A 24,767-nucleotide genomic window follows, 5' to 3' on the forward strand; every position below is an offset into this window, starting at 1 on the left:
CCGCGCATTCGTGGCGTTCCCACATCGCTCCAGTGTGAACCCAGCCTAATAAGCGATCGTTTTTCTGATCACTGTATTAGTGTCACAGGTGACGCTAGTTAGGCAGGTAGGTATTTAGGTTCGCCGCAGCTTTTTATAGCGCCAGGGACCCCCATATACTACCGCATAAAGCCCCCTGATTGCCCCCTAGTTAACCCTTTCACCAGTGATCACCATATAACTGTTACAGGTGACGCTGGTTGGTTAGTTATTTTTTTTTATAGTTTCAGGGCACCCGCCATTTATTACCTAGTCTCACTAGTGTACCCCTAAATTTAGGGGTGTCTACTTTCCAAAATGGGGTCATTTGGGGGGGGGGTTTGTGCCATCTTGGCATTTTATGGCCTTCAAAACTGTAACGCCCTTAGAAAGCCTGAAGGCGGTGCTTGGTTTTCGGGGCCCCGTGCGTGGCTAGGCTCCCAAAAAGTCCCACATATGTGGTATCCCCGTACTCAGGAGAAGCAGCAGAATTTATTTTGGGGTGTCATTTCACATATGCCCATAGCATGTGTGAGCAATATATCATTTAGTGACAACTTTGTGTAAAAAAAAAAAAAAAAAAAAAATATTTTTTGTCATTATTCAATCGCTTGAGGCAAAAAAATAAAATATTCAATGGGCTCAACATGCCTCTTATCAATTTCCTTAGGGTGTCTACTTTCCAAAATGGGGTCATTTGGGGGGGTTTTGTACTGCCCTGCCATTTTAGCACCTCAAGAAATGAGATAGGCAGTCGTAAACTAAAAGCTGCGTAAATTCCAGAAAACGTACCTTAGTTTGTAGATGTGACAACTTTTGCGCAAACCAATAAATATACAATTATTGACTTTTTTTTACCAAAGACATGTGGCTGAATACATTTTGGCCTAAATGTATGACTAAAATTGAGTTTATTGGATTTTTCTAATAACAAAAAGTAGAAAATATCATTTTTTTTTTCAAAATTTGCGGTCTTTTTACGTTTATATCGCAAAAAATAAAAATCGCAGAGGCAATCAAATACCATCAAAAGAAAGCTCTATTTGTGGGAAGAAAAGGACGCAAATTTTGTTTGGGTACAACATTGCATGACCGCGCAATTACCAGTTAAAGCAGCGCAGTGCCAAATTGTAAAAAGACCTCTGGTCATTTACCAGCAAAATGGTCCGGTCTGAAGGTGGTTAAAATAAATAAAAAAATTTTAAGCGCCCGCCGTCCCCGCGAGCTCGCGAAGCAAAGAAGACGCATACGGAAGTCGCGCCCGCGTATGTAAACGGTGTTCAAGTCACACGTGAGGTATCGCCGCGATCGTCAGAGCGAGAGCAATAATTCTAGCACTAGACCTCTGTAACGCTAACCTGGTAACCGTAAAAAATGTTTAAAGCGTCGCCTATTGAGATTTTTAGGTACCGTACTTTGTCGTCAATCCACAAGTGCGCGCAATTATAAAGTGTGACATGTTTGATATCTATTTACTTGGCGTAACATTATCTTTCACATTATGCAAAAAAATTGGGCTAATTTTACTGTTTTTTTTTTTTAATTCATGAAAGTGTCCCTTTTCCCAAAAAGTTGCATTTAAAACACCGCTGCGCAAATACCGTGTGACATAAAATAATGCAACAACCACCGTTTTATTCTCTAGAGTCTCTGTTAAAAAAAATATATATAATGTTTGGGGGTTCCAAGTAATTTTCTAGTAGAAAATATGGATTTTAACTTGTAAACACCAAATTCCAAAAATAGGCTTAGTTATGAAAGGGTTAAATGTCAGTTAAATGTCAGCAGCTACAGTATTTATAGCTGCTGATTAAATTTTTTTCTGAAGGAGCCTGAGCCTCCTCTTTAATGAACTGGAACTAACAGGTAACTGATCAAGCCAGAAAAACCCTGGCCTACATGCCTAATGAGGTCAGTTAATCGCTTGTTCATGAAGAATTGATCAGGTTACAGAAAACAGATGAATCTCAACCTTCCATGAGGCAATACATACCTTCTTCTGGATTTTAAAACGTCTGCTACATGTCATACGCTTACTAGCTTTCTTCAGCTCTGTAAAAAAAAAAAACACAAGAAAGCATAAAAATAAACACAAGGTATGGCCCAAAATAAAAATTGCACATCAACAACCACAAAACCAAGTTCAGTCAGGTTTGATGTGGTATTAAAAATAATTAAAAATGTGTCACCCGTGAAGCCTCTATCTCCTCCTGCACAGCACCCATGTGACAGCACTCAAAGCTAGTGATTAGCTGCTCAAGCCCAAGTATTTTCACATGGGAGGTCAAGGTTTAGCAAATTAGACTTCCAGGGGGTCAGGCCATCTGCAGTCCCTATGCCCTGATTGAAAACCGTTACAGTGCATCTTAAAAGCTTAATACCATGTTTTTGTGAACTTTAAATAACTTGTTTGATCCGGCTAGTTCCAATGAACTTTCGCCTTCACTAACCCATGAAGCAGCTATGAACTGTATGCAGTCTCATCTACACAAAGTTTACAGCATGGTATTCCAGCAACAGCATGGGAAATTCCCTTCCCAATCCCAAAACAAAATCAAGTGAAGTTGAGCACTGCTCAGCCATTCACAGGGAGCTTTGTATTCTATGAATGAATACAAAGCTTCCTCTGCTTGGCTAAGGCCGAGACCACAACATAATCATCATCACTTATCTTCCTCTCTAAATTTAGACTGACTACCAGAGGAAGCCTTGTATTCATTTACAAAGTACAAGGCTTCCTGTGAATGGCTAAGCAGCTGGGATTTGAATGTCCCCAACACACTGATGACACACAAGGCTGTATAGTGCATATGGCAGATGCTACCTACAATGCTGACAGCTGCTGCATGTGTTCGTTAGCCTGGTCCAACTGAACTATTTAAAGATCATTAAAGCCTAGAGATACGCTTTAAAAATATGGCCAAAACTTTATTGTACTTCTCTTGTGGTTCACAGGAGTGTGCCTACTTTTGCCATCCCATGACCCAGAATCAGCCAACAGATAAAAATCTATGGAAGGATTCCGATCATTTTGTTGGGATCCACCGAGCTGCTTGACTGACAGCTGACTTCCACTCTCAGCGTGTGACAGAGCTGAAACTAGCTGCACTCTGAGCCTCTCCAGCCCAGGGCTCCTGTCAGTCACCGCCTTAAGCTAACGAAGAACTGACTGATAGTCATGGGTATGCTCAGTTTTTGGTAGGGGTGCAACGGATCGTCACGTATCCGTGATATGAACGGTCACCCTGTTCGGCTTGGCAAACGGCACGATCCGCAGCTTCGGCCTAGCTCCGGAGCGGCGGCCATCTTTGTACACCCGGTGGCCGTTTACAATGTGATTGCTCCGTCAAATGACTGGTAAACAAACCGGCGTCATGTCATGACACCGGTTCCTCTCTCCCCTGTGTGTACAGATCTGTACAATTGTCAATTGACACAGCACTGCTCTGTGACAATTGCACTCACAGCCATCCCTCCATACTCATCCAATGCCCAGCCGTACTCAGCAATACTCGCTAATGCCCAGCCGTACTCAGCAATACTCGCTAATGCCCAGCCGTACTCAGCAATACTCGCTAATGCCCAGCCGTACTCAGCAATACTCGCTAATACCCAGCAATACTCGCTAATACCCAGCCGTACTCAGCAATACTCGCTAATACCCAGCCGTACTCAGCAATACTCGCTAATACCCAGCCGTACTCAGCAATACTCGCTAATACCCAGCCGTACTCAGCAATACTCGCTAATACCCAGCCGTGCTCAGCCAATACTCGCTAATACCCAGCCGTACTCAGCAATACTCGCTAATACCCAGCCGTACTCAGCAATACTCGCTAATACCCAGCCGTACTCAGCAATACTCGCTAATACCCAGCCGTACTCAGCAATACTCGCTAATACCCAGCCGTGCTCAGCCAATACAGCCAGTGGGGGAGAGGGCATGCCCCCACACTCACAAGAGCATGCGCAGCCTGAGACACACCCCAACACTCACAAGAGCGTGCGCAGCCCGAGACGTGCCCCCACACACTCACAAGAGCTGATTAATGGCTGCTTACATACACGTTTCATTCCTATCAGGAAATAATCATTTTTACACAGCAGACAACTTTCTTAGCAGTGACAATTTTACAGATCAAAAAAAATATATATATTTCCTACATCTTTTTTTAAACGTAATTTTCGGTCCCCTGTGGCCCATAACTACCCCTTTGACTCTGGTCCCCTTATAACGTGTGTAGTGTGACCCTCCTGACATTCTCTATAAGAATTCCGCACTCACTTGGTCGCCTCATGTCTCCGGTGTGATCTCAGTAGAAGCACCACGTGTGACCAGGCCGTGCGCGCTCCCGATTCATCGTCACAGCCTACCCTCTCAATGCTCGCACACGGAACGGAGGGGCGGAGCCAGCACACTTGATATCCGCTCTGATCCCAGGGACGCACAATAGAAGATGGCGGAGTGCGGGGGGATGGAAGGGAAGTGATGTCAGGGACAGGGAGGAAGTGATGTCAGGGACAGGGAGGAAGTGATGTCAGGGACAGGGAGGAAGTGGGTAGAGAGACTCTAAACAGCTCTATGTATGTTATGTCGGTATTACTCCATTTTATGAGAATATACATACCCCTGAGAAATCAAGAAAACACCTCAGTGCTTCCCCAATGTTAATAAAAGGCAGCCAAAATAAGTAAACACTGTGTGTGTTTTCTACAAACCGAGAGCTGTGGACACCCACTGTATTCCCACAAGTATAGATAGATATAAATGGTGTTGCGCTAACTCTATAGTAAATCAATACATAAAATAAATCATAACGATAAATATACATGTGACAGCCACTCTCCGGCCACTTTATTAGGCCCACCTTGTTAGTTCCGGGTTGGACCCCCTTTTGCCTTCAGAACTGCCTTAATTCTTCATGACATTGTGATACAACAAGGTGTTGGAAACATTCCTCAGAGATTTTGGTCCATAGTGACATGATAGTATCACGCAGTTGCAGATTTGTCGGGTGCACACCCGTGATACGAATCTCCCATTCCACCTCATCCCAAAGGTGCTCTATTGGATTGAGATTTGGTGACCATAGTGGACATGGTCAGCTACAGTGGTGTGAAAAAGTGTTTGCCCCCTTCCTCATTTCCTGTTCCTTTGCATGTTTGTCACACTTAAGTGTTTCGGAACATCAAACCAATTTAAACAATAGTCAAGGACAACACAAGTAAACACAAAATGCAATTTGTAAATGAAGGTGTTTATTATTAAAGGTGAAAAAAAATCCAAACCATCATGGCCCTGTGTGAAAAAGTGATTGCCCCCCTTGTTAAAACATATTATAACTGTGGTTGTCCACACCTGAGTTCAATTTCTCTAGCCACACCCAGGCCTGATTATTGCCACACCTGTTCACAATCAAGGCATCACTTAAATAGGAGCTGCTTGACACAGTAAGGTCCACCAGAAGATCCTTAAAAGCTACACATCATGCCGAGACCCAAAGAAATTCATGAACAATTGAGAAAGAAAGTAATTGAGATCTATCAGTCTGGAAAGGGTTATAAAGCCATTTCCAAAGCTTTGGGAATCCAGCGAACCACAGTGAGAGCCATTATCCACAAATGGCGAAGACATGGAACAGTGGTGAACCTTCCCAGGAGTGGCCGGCCGCCCAAAATTACCCCAAGAGCGCAGCGACGACTCATCCAAGAGGTCACAAAAGACCCCACAACAACGTCCAAGGAACTGCAGGCCTCACTTGCCTCAGTTAAGGTCAGCGTTCATGCCTCCACCATCAGGAAAAGACTGGGCAAAAATGGCCTGCATGGCAGAGTTCCAAGGAGAAAACCACTGCTGAGCAAAAAGAACATCAAAGCTCGTCTCAATTTCTCCACAACACATCTTGATGATCCCCAAGACTTTTGGGACAACATTCTGTGGACCGATGAGACAAAAGTGGAACTCTTTGGAAGGTGTGTGTCCAAGTATATCTGGCGTAGAAGGAACACTGCATTTCATAAAAAGAACATTATACCAACAGTAAAATATGGTGGTGGTAGTGTGATGGTCTGGGGCTGTTTTGCTGCTTCAGGACCTGGAAGACTTGCCGTGATAAAAGGAACTATGAATTCTGCTGTCTACCAAGAGATCCTGAAGGAGAATGTCCGACCATCTGTTCGTGTACTCAAGCTGAAACGAACTTGGGTTCTGCAGCAGGAAAATGATCCTAAACACACCAGCAAGTCCACCACCGAATGGCTGAAGAAAAACAAAATGAAGACTTTGGAGTGGCCTAGCCAAAGTCCTGACCTGAATCCTATTGAGATGTTGTGGTATGACCTTAAAAAGGCCGTTCATGCTCGAAAACCCTCTAATGTAACTGAATTAGGACAATTCTGCAAAGATGAGTGGGCCAAAATTCCTCCAGCACGCTGTAAAAGCCTCATTGCACGTTATCGCAAACGCTTGGTTGCAGTTGTTGCTGCTAAGGGTGGCCCAACCAGTTATTAGGTTTAGGGGGCAATCACTTTTTCACACAGGGCCATGATGGTTTGGATTTTTTTTCACCTTTAATAATAAACACCTTCATTTACAAATTGCATTTTGTGTTTACTTGTGTTGTCCTTGACTATTGTTTAAATTGGTTTGATGTTCCGAAACACTTAAGTGTGACAAACATGCAAAGGAACAGGAAATGAGGAAGGGGCAAACACTTTTTCACACCACTGTAGCACACCCCTTAACCCTGCACTCTGTACGCAGAGTGCCCCCCAACCCTACACTCAGTACATAGCATGCCCTGCAACTTTGCACTCAGTACGTAGCGCCCCACAACCCTACACTCGGTACATAGCGCATCCCGCAACCCTGGACTCAGTACGTAGCGCAACCGTGCACTCAGTATGTAGCACACACCGCACTCTTTATGTAGAGCACCCCACAACCCTGCACTCTTTATGTAGTAAAAGAATGTAGTAAGAAAATGCAGACATCCAAACACTCCTGATACCTGCATTCTATGCATTACACCCTCCCAACCCCTACATTTTTTGCATTATGTACTCCCAACGCGTGCATTCTTTGAATTACATACTCCTCACCTCTGCGTTCTGTTCATTACACCCTACTGACCCCTGCATTATGTGCATTACACCCTCCTGACCCCTGTATTCTGTGCATTATACCCTCCTGACCCCTGCATTTTGTTTCATTCCACCCTCCTGACCCCTGCATTCTTTGCATTACACACTCCTGACCTCTGGATTTCATGCATTACACACTCCTGACCCATTCATTTCGTGCATTACATACTCTTGACCCCTGCATTCTGTGCATTACACACTCCTGACCCCTACACTCTGTGCATTACACACTCCTGGCCTCTGAATTCTGTACTCCCAACCCCTGCATTATTTGCATTACACACTCCTGACCACTGCATTCTGTGAATTACACACTCCTGACCTCTGCATTCTGTGCATTAAACACTCCTGACCCCTGCATTCTTTGCATTACACAATCCTGACCTCTGCATTCTGTGCATTACACAGTCCTGACCCTTGCATTCTGTGCATTACACACTCCTGACATCTGCATTATGTGCATTACACGCTGTTGACCCCTGCATTCTGTGAATTACATACTCCTGACCCCTGTATTCTGTGTATTACACACTCCTGATTCCTGCATTCTTTGCATTACACACTCCTGACCTCTGCATTCTGTGCATTACACACTCCTGACCCTGCATTCTGTGCATTACACCCTCCCGACCCTGCTTTCTGTGCTTTACACCCTCCTGATCCCTGTATTCTGTACATTACTGTCAGAAACCATGAAACCAGAGCGAAGCAGACGTACAGTTAAATCACACTTGTTTAATAATTAAAGTAAAAAGAACAAATATAGTCAAAACATAGCCAAAGTTCAGTAACCAGAATGGATAGTCAGCCAAGCCAGAAGTCAGGGATCAATGTAGTGGAACAGCAAGCAGGATCTAGAGCCAGAAGGGATGTCATCAAAGCAAGTCTTTAAACACGAATGCAGGAGATACTCTCTGTGATGTTGACCAAGGCAAAGGCAGAGATCCTCTGGACTGGACAGCTTAAGTAGGCAGTACTAACGAGCAGGAAATCATCAACAGCTGAGTAACTGTGGCGAGATAGGAGCTGGCAATTAGCCGACAGTTGAGCGGCCAACTCTGAGAAGGAAGGGCTGAGCCCAGCCCTGACAGTACCCCCTCCTCAATGATCCCTCCCCCTCGGAGGACCACCAAGCTTGAGGGGAAAATGTCTATGGAAATCATGGAGGAGGAGGACAGGGGCATGTACGCCTGAAGATGGAACCCAAGAACATTCCTCAGGACCGTACCCCTTTCAATGCACCAGGTACTGTATGCGCCCACGGAAACCTACGGGAGTCAACAATGGACTGTACTTCATATTCCTCATGGTTCTCAACCTGTACAGGGCGAGGACGTGGCACCGAGGTGGTAAAGCAGTTGCAGACCAAAGGTTTTAATAAAGAGACATGAAATACAATTGAAATACGCATATTAGAAGGAAAGTCTAATGCGTAATCCACTGGGTTAATCCTGCAAAGAATATGGAAAAGCCCAATAAACCAAGGTACGAACTTCAGTGAGGGAACATGAAGTCGGAGGTTGCAAGATGACAGACAGACCCTGTCCCCAACCTGGTAGGAAGGTACAAGCAGGCATCTGCGGTCAGCATGGAGTCTGTACCTATCATTAGCAGGTCACAAAGCCTCCTGGATTTGTGCCCAAGTGGAACGAAGACAACGGAGATGCTCCTCTAATGCAGGAATACTCTGCAGAACAAATGAGTTAGGCAGCATGGAAGGTTGGAAACCATAGTTTGCCATAAACAGGGACAATCGGGAAGCAAAATTCAAGGCACTATTGTGAGCAAACTCTGCCCATGGTAATAGGTCTGACCAGTTGTTATGATGGTCAGAAATATAGTGACATAGGATATGCTCCAAGGACTGAATGCCTCGTTCTGCAGCCCCATTAGACTTGCGGGTAATACGCAGAGGAAAAGGCAAGCTGAATTCCCAACTATGCACAAAAGACTCGCCAGAACCGGGACACAAACTGACTACCCCTTTTCGAGACAATCACCTTGGGTAGCCCATGAAAGCAAAAGATCTCCCAAGCAAAAAATGGAAGCCAGTTCCTTAGAAGTGGATAACTTTTTAAGTGGACTACAATGAGACATCTTTGAAAACTGATCAGCCACCATAAAGATAACTGTGTTGCCCTGGGAGTCGGGTAACTCCACAATGAAATCCATAGACAGGTGGGTCCAGGCCCTCTCTCCATTGGGTACGGGTTGTAGGAGGCCCACTGGAAGATGTTGTGGAGTCTTACTCTGAGCACACACGGAACAGGCAGCTACAAAAGTGGTTACATCATCACACAGACTAGGCCACCAGAATTGTTGGGAAATGGCCCAAAAGAGTTGATTCTTCCCAGGGTGGCCAGCAGCCTTGGGAGAATGGTAAGTCTGGAGCATGGCAGTACAGAGACTCTCTGGGACAAAGCAGTGGCAGGAGGAGCATGGACCTGAGCAGCAAGAATTTTGTCACCCAAAGGAGAAGTGAGGCTGGTGTGAGAATAGCCAGAATATGATCAAGAGGAATCACAGGAACCGTAACTGACTCCATCTTGGAAGTGGAGGAAAATTGTCGTGACAAAGCGACACACCCCTTACATTCTTAGTACCAGGTAAGAATGAGACAATGTAATTGAAACCTGACAAGAATAGAGCCCAACAGAGGCAGCCTTGAGACTCTCAAAGGCTTTAATGGCCTCCAGAGACCAACTCTGTGGGTTACCGTCCTTTCTGGTCATATCAGTCAGGGGCTTGACCAAAGATGAGAAGTTACAAATAAACTTTCAATAATAAGAGAAAAAAAATTACTGCACTCCTAATCTAAAAGATTAAAAAACAAAAACCCAGTTACAGCTGCAGCTACCAGGATGTGATACACATCCAAAATACAATGCATATAAAGAACAAAATTAGCTGCGCTACCTACCCCCACTGAGGCTATTACTGTTTGTGCAAAGAAATTAAAATTAATCAGATAATTCCAATAGATTAAGTGAAATCAGATAGAACAATTCATATACAATCAAAATTAAGTGATACATGCTCAAAAATTAAATATGATTAAATTAATATAGTGATTAATAACAGTTGATTATATTCAAAAAGTGAATAAATAATTATGAATGAATAAATAAATTCATTAATTATTGACTATAAGTAAACTAATTTAAATTAATTATAATCAATAAATAAATAATTATAAATAAATACAGTGATTATTAATTATAATTAAATAAGATAAAAACCCAGTGACAAATTAATAAAAAATTATATCCATAAAAAGGTGAACCAGTGAACCACCACCAATGAGAAAAAGTGCAAACAAAAACTCTTTATAATGGAAGAGATATCTCTTTAAGAGGGTGCCAGTCAGCCGTGCGATCCACCTTCACCAAGCCAGAAACCCGTGAGTCAACAGTGGGAATGCACGCTTACCAGAAATTGGTATGTAAACGCTCATTGAATTTGTCACCCGAACTGCACCAATCCTGACTCCTATTGCGGAACCACTTTCGAATGGACCATGGAGATTTCCACATAAGCAGGCAATGGTTTAGATGGTAACTCGAAAAACACAAAGAAAGCCTCCCATAGTGTAAACCAGGCAGGTATACCCCAGACGACGTCACTGTATGACGAAACGCGCGTCGTGTGGTCCAGATGTGCTGACGCAATTACGTTGACCTTCTGAACGGGCGTTCGCATGCCGGCCGGCATTTTATGCTTTTTTACTGCTATGTTTGTGAGTATATTTTGTTTGTTTAAATAAAAATATCCTGCCTGGTTTACACTATGGGAGGCTTTCTTTGTGTTTTCCAAGTTATCTGATTAATTTTCATTTCTTTGCACAAACAGTAATAAACTTCCGATAATAGTTAGCAGTTTACAATAGAGATTGTTCTCTCTTAGTTTCTGAAGCACAAGACAGACATCTGTGTGGTGCCTCTCCAGGGACTTGGAAAATATGAAGATATCATTGAGATAAACCACCACACATAACTGCAACAAATCTCAGAGGACATTGTTAATGAATTCCTGGAAAACTGCCAGGGCGTTATAAAGGCCAAAAGGCATTACGAGGTACTCATAATGGTCTGTTCTGGTAATAAACTCAGTTTTACACTCGCCGCCCTCCTTAATCCTCACGAGATTGTATGCCCCTCTCAAATCAAGCTTTGTGAAAACTGTTGCTCCCTTGAGGCAGTCAAATAACTTTGTAATCAATGGAATCAGATAAGACCCCTATAATCAATACAAGGTTTCAGTTCACCACTCTTCTTCTTCACAAAAAGAAACCAGCAGGAGACGAAGATTTGCGAACGAAACCTCGAGAAAGTGCATCTGCAACATACTCCTCCATGGCCTTATCCACCAAGATCAACAAGGGGTAAACCCGGCCACAAGTGGTTATGGCACCAGGTTGAAGGACAATTGAGCAATCATATGGCCGATGTGGAGGCAAACTACCGGCTTGACCATTGTAAAAGACGTCGCCAAAATAACGGTACTCCTCCGGCAGGGAGGAGAGTGAAGAGGTGCACAGGACCTTGGCTACCTTCTGGAATCATGTCTCATTGCACTGTGGTGACCAGGAGAGAGCCTCAGCATTGAGCCAATCAAAGGAGGGGGTGTGCCTCTGTAACCAAGGATAACCAATAACCAGTGGAAACTTAGGTGAGGAAATAACTTGGAATTGGATTATCTCATGGTGAATAGCCCCTATGACCATGGACAATGGAACCGTCTCATGAGTCACATGGGCAGGCTGTAGAGGTCTCCCATCAAGAGCCTCAATGGCAAGTGGAGTGCCACGCAGCTGCAGCGGAATCGAGTGCTTCGATACAAAGGCAGCATCAATGAACAGGCCTGCAGCCCCAGACTCGATTAGAGCCTGTATCTTGACGGACGACTCAGCCCAAGAAAGGGTGACCGAAACCAGGGGCTTATCTATCTGGATAACTGGAGATGAAACATCGGCACCTAAGGTCTGTCCATGACAGAACCTCATGGTTCGGGCGTTCCCTGGAAGGGTAGGACAAGACTTCAAAAAGTGACCTGCCTGGCCACACTAAAGGCACAATTTCTACCACCTCCTAAAGGTTCTCTCATCCGCAGAGAGACGCGTGAAACCCAAGTGCACAGGTTCACCTTCACTGACCAAGTCGGTACCAGGGAGGAGAGTGAAGAGGTGCACAGAACCTTGGCTACTTTCTGGAATCATGTCTCATTGCACTGTGGTGACCAGGAGAGAGCCTCAGCATGAAGCCAATCAAAGGAGGGGGTGTGCCTCTGTAACCAAGGATAACCAATAACCAGTGGAAACTTAGGTGAGGAAATAACTTGGAATTGGATTATCTCATGGTGAATAGCCCCTATGACCATGGACAATGGAACCGTCTCATGAGTCACATGGGCAGGCTGTAGAGGTCTCCCATCAAGAGCCTCAATGGCAAGTGGAGTGCCACGCAGCTGCAACGGAATCGAGTGCTTCGATACAAAGGCAGCATCAATGAACAGGCCTGCAGCCCCAGACTCGATTAGAGCCTGTATCTTGACGGACGACTCAGCCCAAGAAAGGGTGACCGAAACCAGGGGCTTATCTATCTGGATAACTGGGGATGAAACATCGCCACCTAAGGTCTGTCCGTGACAGAACCTCATGGTTCGGGCGTTCCCTGGACAGGTAGGACAAGACTTCAAAAAGTGACCTGCCTGGCCACACTAAAGGCACAATTTCTACCAAATTGACCAAAACTTCCTAAAGGTTCTCTCATCCGCAGAGAGACGCGTGAAACCCAAGTGCACAGGTTCACCTTCACTGACCAAGTCGGTACCAGGAGGCATGGGAGATGAGGGAGGCATGGGTGGGACTGCAAAGTTCAGAGACAAATGTCCAGGGGGCTTCTGCAAGCGTTCCTTAAAAGAGAGTCTTTCTCTGAGTCTGGAGTCAATGAGGATGGCAAACGTGATCAACTTTGTCAGCTCAGTGGGTATATCTCGGGCTTCTATCTCATTCTTGATGGTATCCGAGAGACCATGAGAAAAAGCATTCATGAGGGCCTCATTGTTCCACGCAACCCCTGCTGCCAGAGTATGGAATTCAATGGCGTAGTCAGCAAAAGTTCTCATACTCTGTTCGATGGACATGAGGCACTTGGCAGCAGAAGCAGAGCATGTGGGAATGTCAAATACCCTTTTAAAACGAAGACACAAACTCAGGGTAGCTCAAGACAACAGGTTTTTGCATCTCCAATAGAGGGTTTGCCCAGGCCAAGGCTCTCTCAGAAAGCAAAGATATCACAAAACCTACTTTGCTTCTGTCCGTGGGAAACGCCTGAGGCAGCATCTTAAAGTATATCTCAACCTGGTTGAGAAACCCTCTGTATTGGACTGGATCGCCCCCCAAATCGCTGGGAAAGCGGAGTGGAACCAGACAAGGCGGTGCCTGCACAGAGACTGGAGCAGCAGCAGGGTCCGACTGCATAGGTTGTACTGGGGTGGCCACAGTGGGAGATTCAAGGTTAGCTGTGCGACTCAGGAGCGTTTGGCAAACTGATCCATGCGGTGATCTAGTTCATCCAATCTGGAAAAATATTACCAACAAGTGGATTTACTGTATCTTCTGAATTCATGGCCTTTGCCTACTGGCAGAAACCATTAAATCAGACTGAGACAGCACTTGTTTAATAATAAAAGTAAAAAGAACAAACGTAGTCAAAACATAACCAAATTTCAGTAACCGGAATGGATAGTCAGCTAAGCCAGAAGTCAGGGATCAATGTAGTGGAACAGCAAGCAGGATCTGGAGCCAGAAGGGATATCAGCAATCAAGTCTTTAAACAGGAACACAGGAGAATGTCTCTGTGATGTTGACCAAGGCGAAGGCAAAGATCCTCTGGACTGGAGGGCTTAAGTAGGCAGGAATGACGAGTGGGAAATCATCAACAAGTGAGTAACTGTGGAGAGATAGGAGCTGTCAATTAGCTGACAGCTGAGCGGCCAGCTCTGAGAAGGAAGGGCTGAGCCCAGCCCTGACAATTACACACTCCTGACCTCTGCATTCTGTGCATTACACACTCCTGACCTCTGCATTCTGTACTCCCGACCCCTGCATTCTTTGCATTACCCTCTGCTGACCTCTGCGTTCTGTACATTACACACCCCTGACCCCTGCATTCTATGCATTACACACGCCTGACCCTTTGATTTTTGTCTCAACTGAACTATCAAGCCATCAAATGGTTGGGTGTCATTACTGATAATGGGCTCCATTTACAGAACCAGAGGTGTTTACCCAAATACTGCATGCGATCCTGAAAATTTCAATTCGCTATTGCTTTATGTATGCATGTAAATTAAGTCAAAAGAAAGGGGAAAATAAATTAACATAGAAATAAAAGAAAATTCTGTACCCATACGCGTCTTTACGCATTTAAATGCATCTATACATGAGTAATTTACTGTTCATTGAGCGGAAGTAAAATTGTATGACCAGTTGAATGAGCCCTTATTGTTTATGTTAAAATATAACTAAAGGTAATTTTTTTTCATTTTGCATACAGTGGAGAGAGATAGAACACTTGTAATTTTTTATTGCTGTCTATGCCCCTATTAGGGAGATTCACCATCTGTATTTGTCCTGTTTACCATTATCATTAGAAGTGAAAATCTTTCAATGGGGACACTAGTTCTGGTGGCCTGGTAGGGGGCCTAAGGGATTCCCTTAGTTTGCAGGAATTTCTTCTCACTTCCCATTTGGCTATGGGACAGGAAGTAAAGTAAATCTTCCGAATGGGACACAGATGGCAAAAAAAATAATCTGATAACTATTATTATTATAATTATTATTATTATAATAACTCTTCTTTACTCTATCCAAAATTGAAAAAACTTTAATTTATTTTCCCCCTTTGCTCTTATACATATATATTGCATACGTTTGTATGAGTATACATGTAAGTGTGTAAAGTGCATGTTCTCAGGCGTCGATTTTTGGATTCTGTGTGAGGCTTGGTTCACACCTATGCAGTTTGCTTTTGATCCATTTGTGCAGTGCTTTTTGAACACTTATGTTTTATGCATTTTTTGCTTTTTTTATGCGTTTTGCATTTTTTATGCTTTTTTTTGCCAATTTTTTTTGTTGGGTGGATGAAAAAAACGCAAATCATGGCAAAATCACAGACAAAATGCACTACATGCTTTTCTGCAGCTTCTCCATTGAAGTCTATTGAACCAACAATGCACCGTTTTTAGGCTCCATTCCCACCTAGGCGACTTGAATCATGGGGGGAATCACCGCAATTCTGCCCACAATTCCACAATTGCGGCAAAACGTGGGGTGCGTTTGCAATGCCCCTATTTCTCAATGGCGCCCCAAACGCAGAGCTATTTTGACACGATTGTCACATGAGAAATCACTGCAAAATCGCAGGACATGTGTCGCCCAAAAGATTTGAAGTGATTTGTCACATGACAAACGCAGCAATCTGACACACACTGACCTACCTGACATACACTGACCAATCTGAAACATTTCCCGATCTCTGCAGCCACGCATCGGGGCAATGTCTCACTGCCTGTGATTAGCGCAGCGCTGTGCCGTCTTCCTGGCGGGCTCTGCACGTGGAGCATGTGAACACCCCGGAGCTCATCCTTAGTCAGATAGGTCAGTGTATGTCAGGTAGGTCAGTGTAAGTCAGATTGGTCAGTGTATGTCAGATTGATCAGTGTATGTCAGTTAGGTCAGTGTATGTCAGGTAGGTCAGTGTGTGTCAGGCAGGTCATTGTATGTCAGGTAGGAAGGTCATTGTATGTCAGGTAGGTCAGTGTATGTCATGTAGGAAGGTCATGTAGGAAGGTCAGTGTATGTCAGGTAGGTCAGTGTGTGTTAGGTAGGAGCTCATCCTTATATCTGGCATACACTGACCTACCTGGCATACACAGACCTTCCTACCTGTCATACATTGACCTACCTGACAAGCACTGACCTATCTGACATGCACTGACCTACCTGACATACACTGACCTTCCTACATGACATACACTGACCTACCTGACATACATTGACCTATCTGACACACACTGACCTACCTGACCAGACTTTGGGTGACGTGACCTCCTCCTGCAGCTCAGCCCTATTGTGCGCTGCACCCATCACAGTAGAGTAGACAGTGGACAGCAGGCACTCCAGGCAGCCAGAGCAATGACAGGACAGGACAGGAGAGGAGAGGAGAGGAGATCCGCCGCCCAAATGCCGAGTGGGGATCCTCTCACAGTGACACGACGCAGTGGTGGCCACATTGTAATTCCCACCTTCTGGAGCCAGCATCGCCTATGATGAATGTCACATGTCCCGTGGTCCTGGTATTGGACCAGTAGGATGTCCATCATAGGTGCTGCAGGTTCCAGAAGGACCTGCTATGTAACTTGGCAGTGCTCGAGGTCAGATCTGTCCCCGCTCGGGCTCGGGGGTTATAATAGAATTGTGCATGCTCGAGACCCAGGGCTTTTTGGGGACACACTCGAGGCTCCAGCCCCCCTCAGCCTGCCCTCCTGACGACACTGCTTTTGACTTTTAATAAACACGCACTCACCTCTCCTATGACCCAGCGATGCGACTGCCCAAAGCCTCGGTTCTCTCCCTGGTGCCAGTATTAATAGTGTGAGCAGCTGGCTGTGACAGCTTGAGGCTTCACAGCCGAGTGCACACTGCGCATGTGCGAGTCATGCTGCACGTCTTAAATGTCAATCTTCTGTGACTTGTCCCAGAAGATTGCAGGGAGGGTGGGGGAGAGGAGGCATCACCTAGGCTGCCTGGGCAGAAGTGGGAGCTGGGTACCTGTCAAAACTAGGTACCCACTCACCCCCCCTAAAAAATAACATGCCAAATGTGGCATGTGCATTTCCTGCACCGCATTGCAATTGCATGCCATGCAATCTGCTGCGGGTGTCAATGTTATCTTAACGACACCCCGAAACAGATTGCAAAACGCAGTGCGATTGCCAGAATCGCATTGCATGGGTGTTGATTCAGGTGTGTGGGGGAAAAAAAGGCCCTGCACCATTTTGATGTGGATGAGATGCAATTTCAGCCATACAAAAAGTTTGGCTGAAATCGCACAGCATAGACATTGCATGTGATGTGCACAGGGAAGTGTCTGCATTGCACAAGTGTGAACCCAGCCTAAAAAAATCCCTGTCCCTTTCCAAAAACCTCCACATTTCTATCTATGCTGAAAAAGCAATAGATAGGAATGTGTCCCATAGGAAAGCATGTGAAATGTACTGTAGTGTGTTTCTGAAAAAAGCATTAAAATGCATAACCGTGCCTTACTGATCTGAATGCAGTGCATGTTTACACATCTGTGTGCATGTCTCTATTGAAAACAATGCAGATGTGTTCAGATCCGCGATACAGACACATAGTCCATACACTGCATCCCATCAACAATTTCAGAGGCTCCCTGGCATGGATCTGCATAGTACACCTCACTGCAACAACATCCCAGCCTCTCCTTTCCTTTACCAATAGTGATGGCCGAACGGTTCGCCCGGCGGTCGTTTCGCGGCGAATTTCCGACATTCGCGGTCCGCACGTTCGAACGCCTTTTTCCGTCGTTCGCCGCGGCGGACTTACGTGTTTAATGTATACAAGAACTTTAACCTTTGGTGACACGTTTATCATGTGATACAGGACAGCCAATTGAGACATGACAGCACATGGACACTTGTACATTCCCCCTAACCTATAAATACACCCGATCCGGTGGCCATTTTACATTCTTTCTTCTGTTACGATAGGGACAGGTTCCTGTGTGGAGTAGGGAGAGATAAACCACTAGCTATTTGGTACACAAAAGTTCTTTTCAGGACTGGTATAGGTGTTAGGTGTTGATAGGTTTGCTGTGCTGCTGATTCTTGCAGCAGCCTGAGTGTCTTTTGTTAGTTTAGAGAAAGGGAAAGGACGGTGTATGCTACAGGGACAGCCAGATTAGTCTTTCATCATCATCATCATCATCATCATCATTAGCTGTTACTATCAAGGTCCACAAAAGAGCTGTTCCAGTAACCACTAATCGTTCTCTTTTTTTGCCAATTTGTATAGGGACAGGAAGGAAGCAGTGTTGTCAGGCAGTGAGGGTAATTTTAAAGACTTGCTGTTATTATTAGTTCCACAAAGGTTCTTTTCAGGACTGGTATCAGTGGTACAGTAATAGGCTTGTACATGTATAAAATTCTTTCTTCCAAATATAGAAAGGATATTATACTTGACTGCTGCCCTTCTGCTGCAGTCTGCTAAACATTCACAACTCACTTGTTCCACAAAAGTTCTTATAAGGACTGGTAACTTGGTATAGGGTGCTACGGTACATAGGCTTGAGTGCGGTACAGTCTGCTGTTCTGTAAGGACCGCTATCGGTCCACAATAGATAGGGTTGACGTGCACCACTGCTGACCGCTGCCCTATACTGCAGCAGTCCTTCAGCGGTATAGGGACTGACGTACAGTCTGCTAAACACTAATACACAACCTGCTTGGTCCACAAAAGTTCTTATAAGGACTGGTAACTTGGTATAGGGTGCTACGGTACATAGGCTTGAGTGCGGTACAGTCTGCTGTTCTGTAAGGACCGCTATAGGTCCACAATAGATAGGGTTGACGTGCACCACTGCTGACCGCTCACCTATACTGCAGCAGTCCTTCAGCGGTATAGGGACTGACGTACAGTCTGCTAAACACTAATACACAACCTGCTTGGTCCACAAAAGTTCTTATAAGGACTGGTAACTTGGTATAGGGTGCTACGGTACATAGGCTTGAGTGCGGTACAGTCTGCTGTTCTGTAAGGACCGCTATCGGTCCACAATAGATAGGGTTGACGTGCACCACTGCTGACCGCTGCCCTATACTGCAGCAGTCCTTCAGCGGTATAGGGACTGACGTACAGTCTGCTAAACACTAATACACAACCTGCTTGGTCCACAAAAGTTCTTATAAGGACTGGTAACTTGGTATAGGGTGCTACGGTACATAGGCTTGAGTGCGGTACAGTCTGCTGTTCTGTAAGGACCGCTATCGGTCCACAATAGATAGGGTTGACGTGCACCACTGCTGACCGCTGCCCTATACTGCAGCAGTCCTTCAGCGGTATAGGGACTGACGTACAGTCTGCTAATCACTAACACACAACCTGCTTGTTCCACAAAAGTTCTTATAAGGACTGGTAACTTGGTATAGGGTGCTACGGTACATAGGCTTGAGTGCGGTACAGTCTGCTGTTCTGTAAGGACCGCTATCGGTCCACAATAGATAGGGTTGACGTGCACCACTGCTGACCGCTGCCCTATACTGCAGCAGTCCTTCAGCGGTATAGGGACTGACGTACAGTCTGCTAAACACTAATACACAACCTGCTTGGTCCACAAAAGTTCTTATAAGGACTGGTAACTTGGTATAGGGTGCTACGGTACATAGGCTTGAGTGCGGTACAGTCTGCTGTTCTGTAAGGACCGCTATAGGTCCACAATAGATAGGGTTGACGTGCACCACTGCTGACCGCTCACCTATACTGCAGCAGTCCTTCAGCGGTATAGGGACTGACGTACAGTCTGCTAAACACTAATACACAACCTGCTTGTTCCACAAAAGTTCTTATAAGGACTGGTAACTTGGTATAGGGTGCTACGGTACATAGGCTTGAGTGCGGTACAGTCTGCTGTTCTGTAAGGACCGCTATCGGTCCACAATAGATAGGGTTGACGTGCACCACTGCTGACCGCTGCCCTATACTGCAGCAGTCCTTCAGCGGTATAGGGACTGACGTACAGTCTGCTAAACACTAATACACAACCTGCTTGGTCCACAAAAGTTCTTATAAGGACTGGTAACTTGGTATAGGGTGCTACGGTACATAGGCTTGAGTGCGGTACAGTCTGCTGTTCTGTAAGGACCGCTATAGGTCCACAATAGATAGGGTTGACGTGCACCACTGCTGACCGCTCACCTATACTGCAGCAGTCCTTCAGCGGTATAGGGACTGACGTACAGTCTGCTAAACACTAATACACAACCTGCTTGGTCCACAAAAGTTCTTATAAGGACTGGTAACTTGGTATAGGGTGCTACGGTACATAGGCTTGAGTGCGGTACAGTCTGCTGTTCTGTAAGGACCGCTATCGGTCCACAATAGATAGGGTTGACGTGCACCACTGCTGACCGCTGCCCTATACTGCAGCAGTCCTTCAGCGGTATAGGGACTGACGTACAGTCTGCTAAACACTAATACACAACCTGCTTGGTCCACAAAAGTTCTTATAAGGACTGGTAACTTGGTATAGGGTGCTACGGTACATAGGCTTGAGTGCGGTACAGTCTGCTGTTCTGTAAGGACCGCTATCGGTCCACAATAGATAGGGTTGACGTGCACCACTGCTGACCGCTGCCCTATACTGCAGCAGTCCTTCAGCGGTATAGGGACTGACGTACAGTCTGCTAATCACTAACACACAACCTGCTTGTTCCACAAAAGTTCTTATAAGGACTGGTAACTTGGTATAGGGTGCTACGGTACATAGGCTTGAGTGCGGTACAGTCTGCTGTTCTGTAAGGACCGCTATCGGTCCACAATAGATAGGGTTGACGTGCACCACTGCTGACCGCTGCCCTATACTGCAGCAGTCCTTCAGCGGTATAGGGACTGACGTACAGTCTGCTAAACACTAATACACAACCTGCTTGGTCCACAAAAGTTCTTATAAGGACTGGTAACTTGGTATAGGGTGCTACGGTACATAGGCTTGAGTGCGGTACAGTCTGCTGTTCTGTAAGGACCGCTATCGGTCCACAATAGATAGGGTTGACGTGCACCACTGCTGACCGCTGCCCTATACTGCAGCAGTCCTTCAGCGGTATAGGGACTGACGTACAGTCTGCTAATCACTAACACACAACCTGCTTGTTCCACAAAAGTTCTTATAAGGACTGGTAACTTGGTATAGGGTGCTACGGTACATAGGCTTGAGTGCGGTACAGTCTGCTGTTCTGTAAGGACCGCTATCGGTCCACAATAGATAGGGTTGACGTGCACCACTGCTGACCGCTGCCCTATACTGCAGCAGTCCTTCAGCGGTATAGGGACTGACGTACAGTCTGCTAAACACTAATACACAACCTGCTTGGTCCACAAAAGTTCTTATAAGGACTGGTAACTTGGTATAGGGTGCTACGGTACATAGGCTTGAGTGCGGTACAGTCTGCTGTTCTGTAAGGACCGCTATCGGTCCACAATAGATAGGGTTGACGGGCACCACTGCTGACCGCTGCCCTATACTGCAGCAGTCCTTCAGCGGTATAGGGACTGACGTACAGTCTGCTAATCACTAACACACAACCTGCTTGTTCCACAAAAGTTCTTATAAGGACTGGTAACTTGGTATAGGGTGCTACGGTACATAGGCTTGAGTGCGGTACAGTCTGCTGTTCTGTAAGGACCGCTATCGGTCCACAATAGATAGGGTTGACGTGCACCACTGCTGACCGCTGCCCTATACTGCAGCAGTCCTTCAGCGGTATAGGGACTGACGTACAGTCTGCTAATCACTAACACACAACCTGCTTGTTCCACAAAAGTTCTTATAAGGACTGGTAACTTGGTATAGGGTGCTACGGTACATAGGCTTGAGTGCGGTACAGTCTGCTGTTCTGTAAGGACCGCTATCGGTCCACAATAGATAGGGTTGACGTGCACCACTGCTGACCGCTGCCCTATACTGCAGCAGTCCTTCAGCGGTATAGGGACTGACGTACAGTCTGCTAATCACTAACACACAACCTGCTTGTTCCACAAAAGTTCTTATAAGGACTGGTAACTTGGTATAGGGTGCTACGGTACATAGGCTTGAGTGCGGTACAGTCTGCTGTTCTGTAAGGACCGCTATAGGTCCACAATAGATAGGGTTGACGTGCACCACTGCTGACCGCTCACCTATACTGCAGCAGTCCTTCAGCGGTATAGGGACTAAGAGTTTTGTCACAGGGTCATTTAAAAAATGACATGCAGAGGAAGAGGCAGGCCCTTCCGCAGGGGTGGTAGGGGTAGGGCAGGAGCAACAGGCTTGAGCCAAAGTGGGAAGTTGCAGAAGGTGCGTTCAATTACTTTAAAGGATGCACCAGACTTGGTTGAGTGGCTCGCTCAGCCTTACTCTTCTGCACCCTCCTCATCCTCTCGATCTGCACCCTCTTCTTCACTCTCTGCTATGTGCACCCCCAAAGACACTACCACCAACAACACGACCACCACCACCACCACCACATACCTTCCGCTTGAGTCACTGGAATTATTTTCCGATCCATATCAAGAGGACATTTCTGATGCGCAGCCACTCTTGGTATTGGATCAGGAAGAGGAGGTAGCAACAAGCGCTACTCAGCAGTCTGACGCCAGTACCCAGATCAGCCCAAGGAGGAGGTTGGTCCCCGGTGTTGCTGCCTACTCCGAGATCTCTACTTATAGCGGTGGGGAAGGTGACGTTGATGATGACGTGTCTAGTGATGTCACGTGGGTGCCCACAAGAGAGGAAGAGGAGGGGAGTTCAGAGGGAGATATGGACCAGCAGATAGGGAGGAGAAGCAGCAATGACTTACATTGCACAGCAGGGACAAAGCAGACTGCAAATGTATCAGGAGCGAGTCATCGACCATGTACGGTCACATCTGGCGCTCCCAGGACACCGGCACATGGCTCCGCAGTGTGGGCTTTTTTTAACGTGTCCGCTGCTGACAATAGCGTTGCCATCTGCAATCTTTGCAGTCAACGCGTTAGTCGCGGTAAGCCCAATACTCACCTAGGGACGACCGCCTTAAGAAGGCACATGAGCAGCCATCACCGAGCCCAGTGGGAGCAACGGAACACACAAAGCCACACTGCAGGCTCTCACCGTCCAGCCTCGTCTTCTACTTCTCCTTCTCCTCTCTCCTCACAATTGTCCTCCACTCCACCTTCCATCACGCCAAGCTCACATTTTTCTGCAAAAAGGCAGGCTTCCGTGGGCCTAATGTTTGAGCGTAAAAAAATGATGATGCCGGATAACCCTCTTGCCCAACGGTTGGCGGCTGGCTTGTCAGAACTCATAGCCCGCCAACTACTGCCATATAAACTGGTGGACTCGGAGGCCTTTCGCAAATTTGTGGCCATTGGAACACCACAATGGAAGGTCCCAGGAAGGAAGTATTTCTCAGAGAAGGGCATCCCAGAGCTATATGGCCATGTTCAGCGGCAAGTGAATGTATCTCTGGCACACAGTGTCGGTGCCAAGATACATCTGACCACAGACACGTGGTCTAGCAAACACGGGCAGGGAAGGTATATCAGTTTTACTGCCCACTGGGTGAACCTTCTGACGGCCGTCAAGCATGTAACCCGTGGCACCCGTGTAGATTTGGTTTTACCGCCACGGATTGCATGCAGGCCTGACTCTTCTTCTCCTCCTCCTACTCCATCCTCCTCCCTCTCCTCCTCAGCTGCCTCCTCCTTTTCCGCTGCTAGCGTCTCTTCCACTGCACCGCCCAAGCTCCCCAGAACCTATTCCACATGCCAGGTGAGACGTTGCCATGCCGTGCTGCGTCTGTTGTGCCTGGAAGCAAAGAGCCACACTGGCCCGGCACTCCTTTCAGCTTTGCGTTCACAGGCAGATGAGTGGCTAACACCGCTCAATTTGACAGTTGGTAAAGTGGTGTGTGACAACGGTGCCAATCTGCTTAGCGCATTGAAACAGGGCAAAATCACGCACGTGCCGTGCATGGCACACGTCTTAAACTTGGTCGTGCAGCGATTCCTTGTCAAATACCCTGGGGTCCAGGACATCTTGCGGCAGGCAAGGAAAATCTCGGCCCATTTCAGAAGATCTTACACGGCCATGGCTCGCCTTGCTGACATTCAGCGGCGACACCATCTGCCGGTCAGACGTCTTATTTGCGATTGCCCGACGCGATGGAACTCAACCTTCTATATGCTTGATAGGCTGCTCCAGCAGAAACGTGCAGTTAACGTCTACCTGTATGAACTCTGCGAAAGAAACGGTTCTGGGGAGCTGGGTTTTTTTTCACCGCGCCAGTGGCTGCTCATGCGCGACACATGCAGACTTCTGCGGCCATTTGAGGAGATCACCAAACTGGTCAGTCGCAGCCATGGCGCCATCAGTGACATGGTACCTTATGCCTTCTTTCTGGAGCGTGCATTGCGTCGTGTCATTGATCAGGCTGTGGAGGAGCAGGAGCGGGAAGATGAGGAAGTCGCAATGCTGGATGAATTCCCAGGGGGGGCTACTCTATCTGAGACAAGTCAACAACAGGAGTCTGATGAGGAGTCAGAGGAGGATGGTGCCGGGGCGGATGAGCAGGAGCAAGAAGAGCATGCTTTAAACCTTTCTGGGATCCCTGTTGTGCGTGGATGGGGAGAGGAGAATGAAGAGGACGACATTATCCTGGATGATGAGCAGGAGCCAGGCCACCACACCGCTTCCACTTTAGTGCAAATGGGGGCCTTCATGCTCCAGTGTTTTAATAGGGACCCCCGTATAAAAAGCATGAGGGTCAAGGACCAGTACTGGGTGGCA

General features: G+C 46.4%; 1 protein-coding gene across 1 annotated transcript in view; it reads right to left on the reverse strand.

Moving 5' to 3' along the window:
- Window positions 1-4,465, reverse strand: part of GNL3 (G protein nucleolar 3) — a 42,530-nt gene extending 38,065 nt beyond the window's left edge. The window contains exons 1-2 of the mRNA XM_077452204.1: window positions 4,304-4,465; window positions 2,012-2,070 (exon numbers count right to left, since the gene is read on the reverse strand). Of these exons, the coding sequence (XP_077308330.1) occupies window positions 2,012-2,070; window positions 4,304-4,316 (72 nt within the window). The 5' untranslated portion in view covers window positions 4,317-4,465. The remainder of the gene's footprint in view (window positions 1-2,011; window positions 2,071-4,303) is intronic.
- Window positions 4,466-24,767: the final 20,302 nt, after the last annotated feature.

The sequence above is a fragment of the Lithobates pipiens genome, unplaced genomic scaffold, assembly GCF_037356315.1.
Source record: "Lithobates pipiens isolate NorthernLeopardFrog02 unplaced genomic scaffold, aLitPip1_a1.2 Scaffold_23, whole genome shotgun sequence".
In the NCBI taxonomy this organism is placed as follows: domain Eukaryota; kingdom Metazoa; phylum Chordata; class Amphibia; order Anura; family Ranidae; genus Lithobates; species Lithobates pipiens.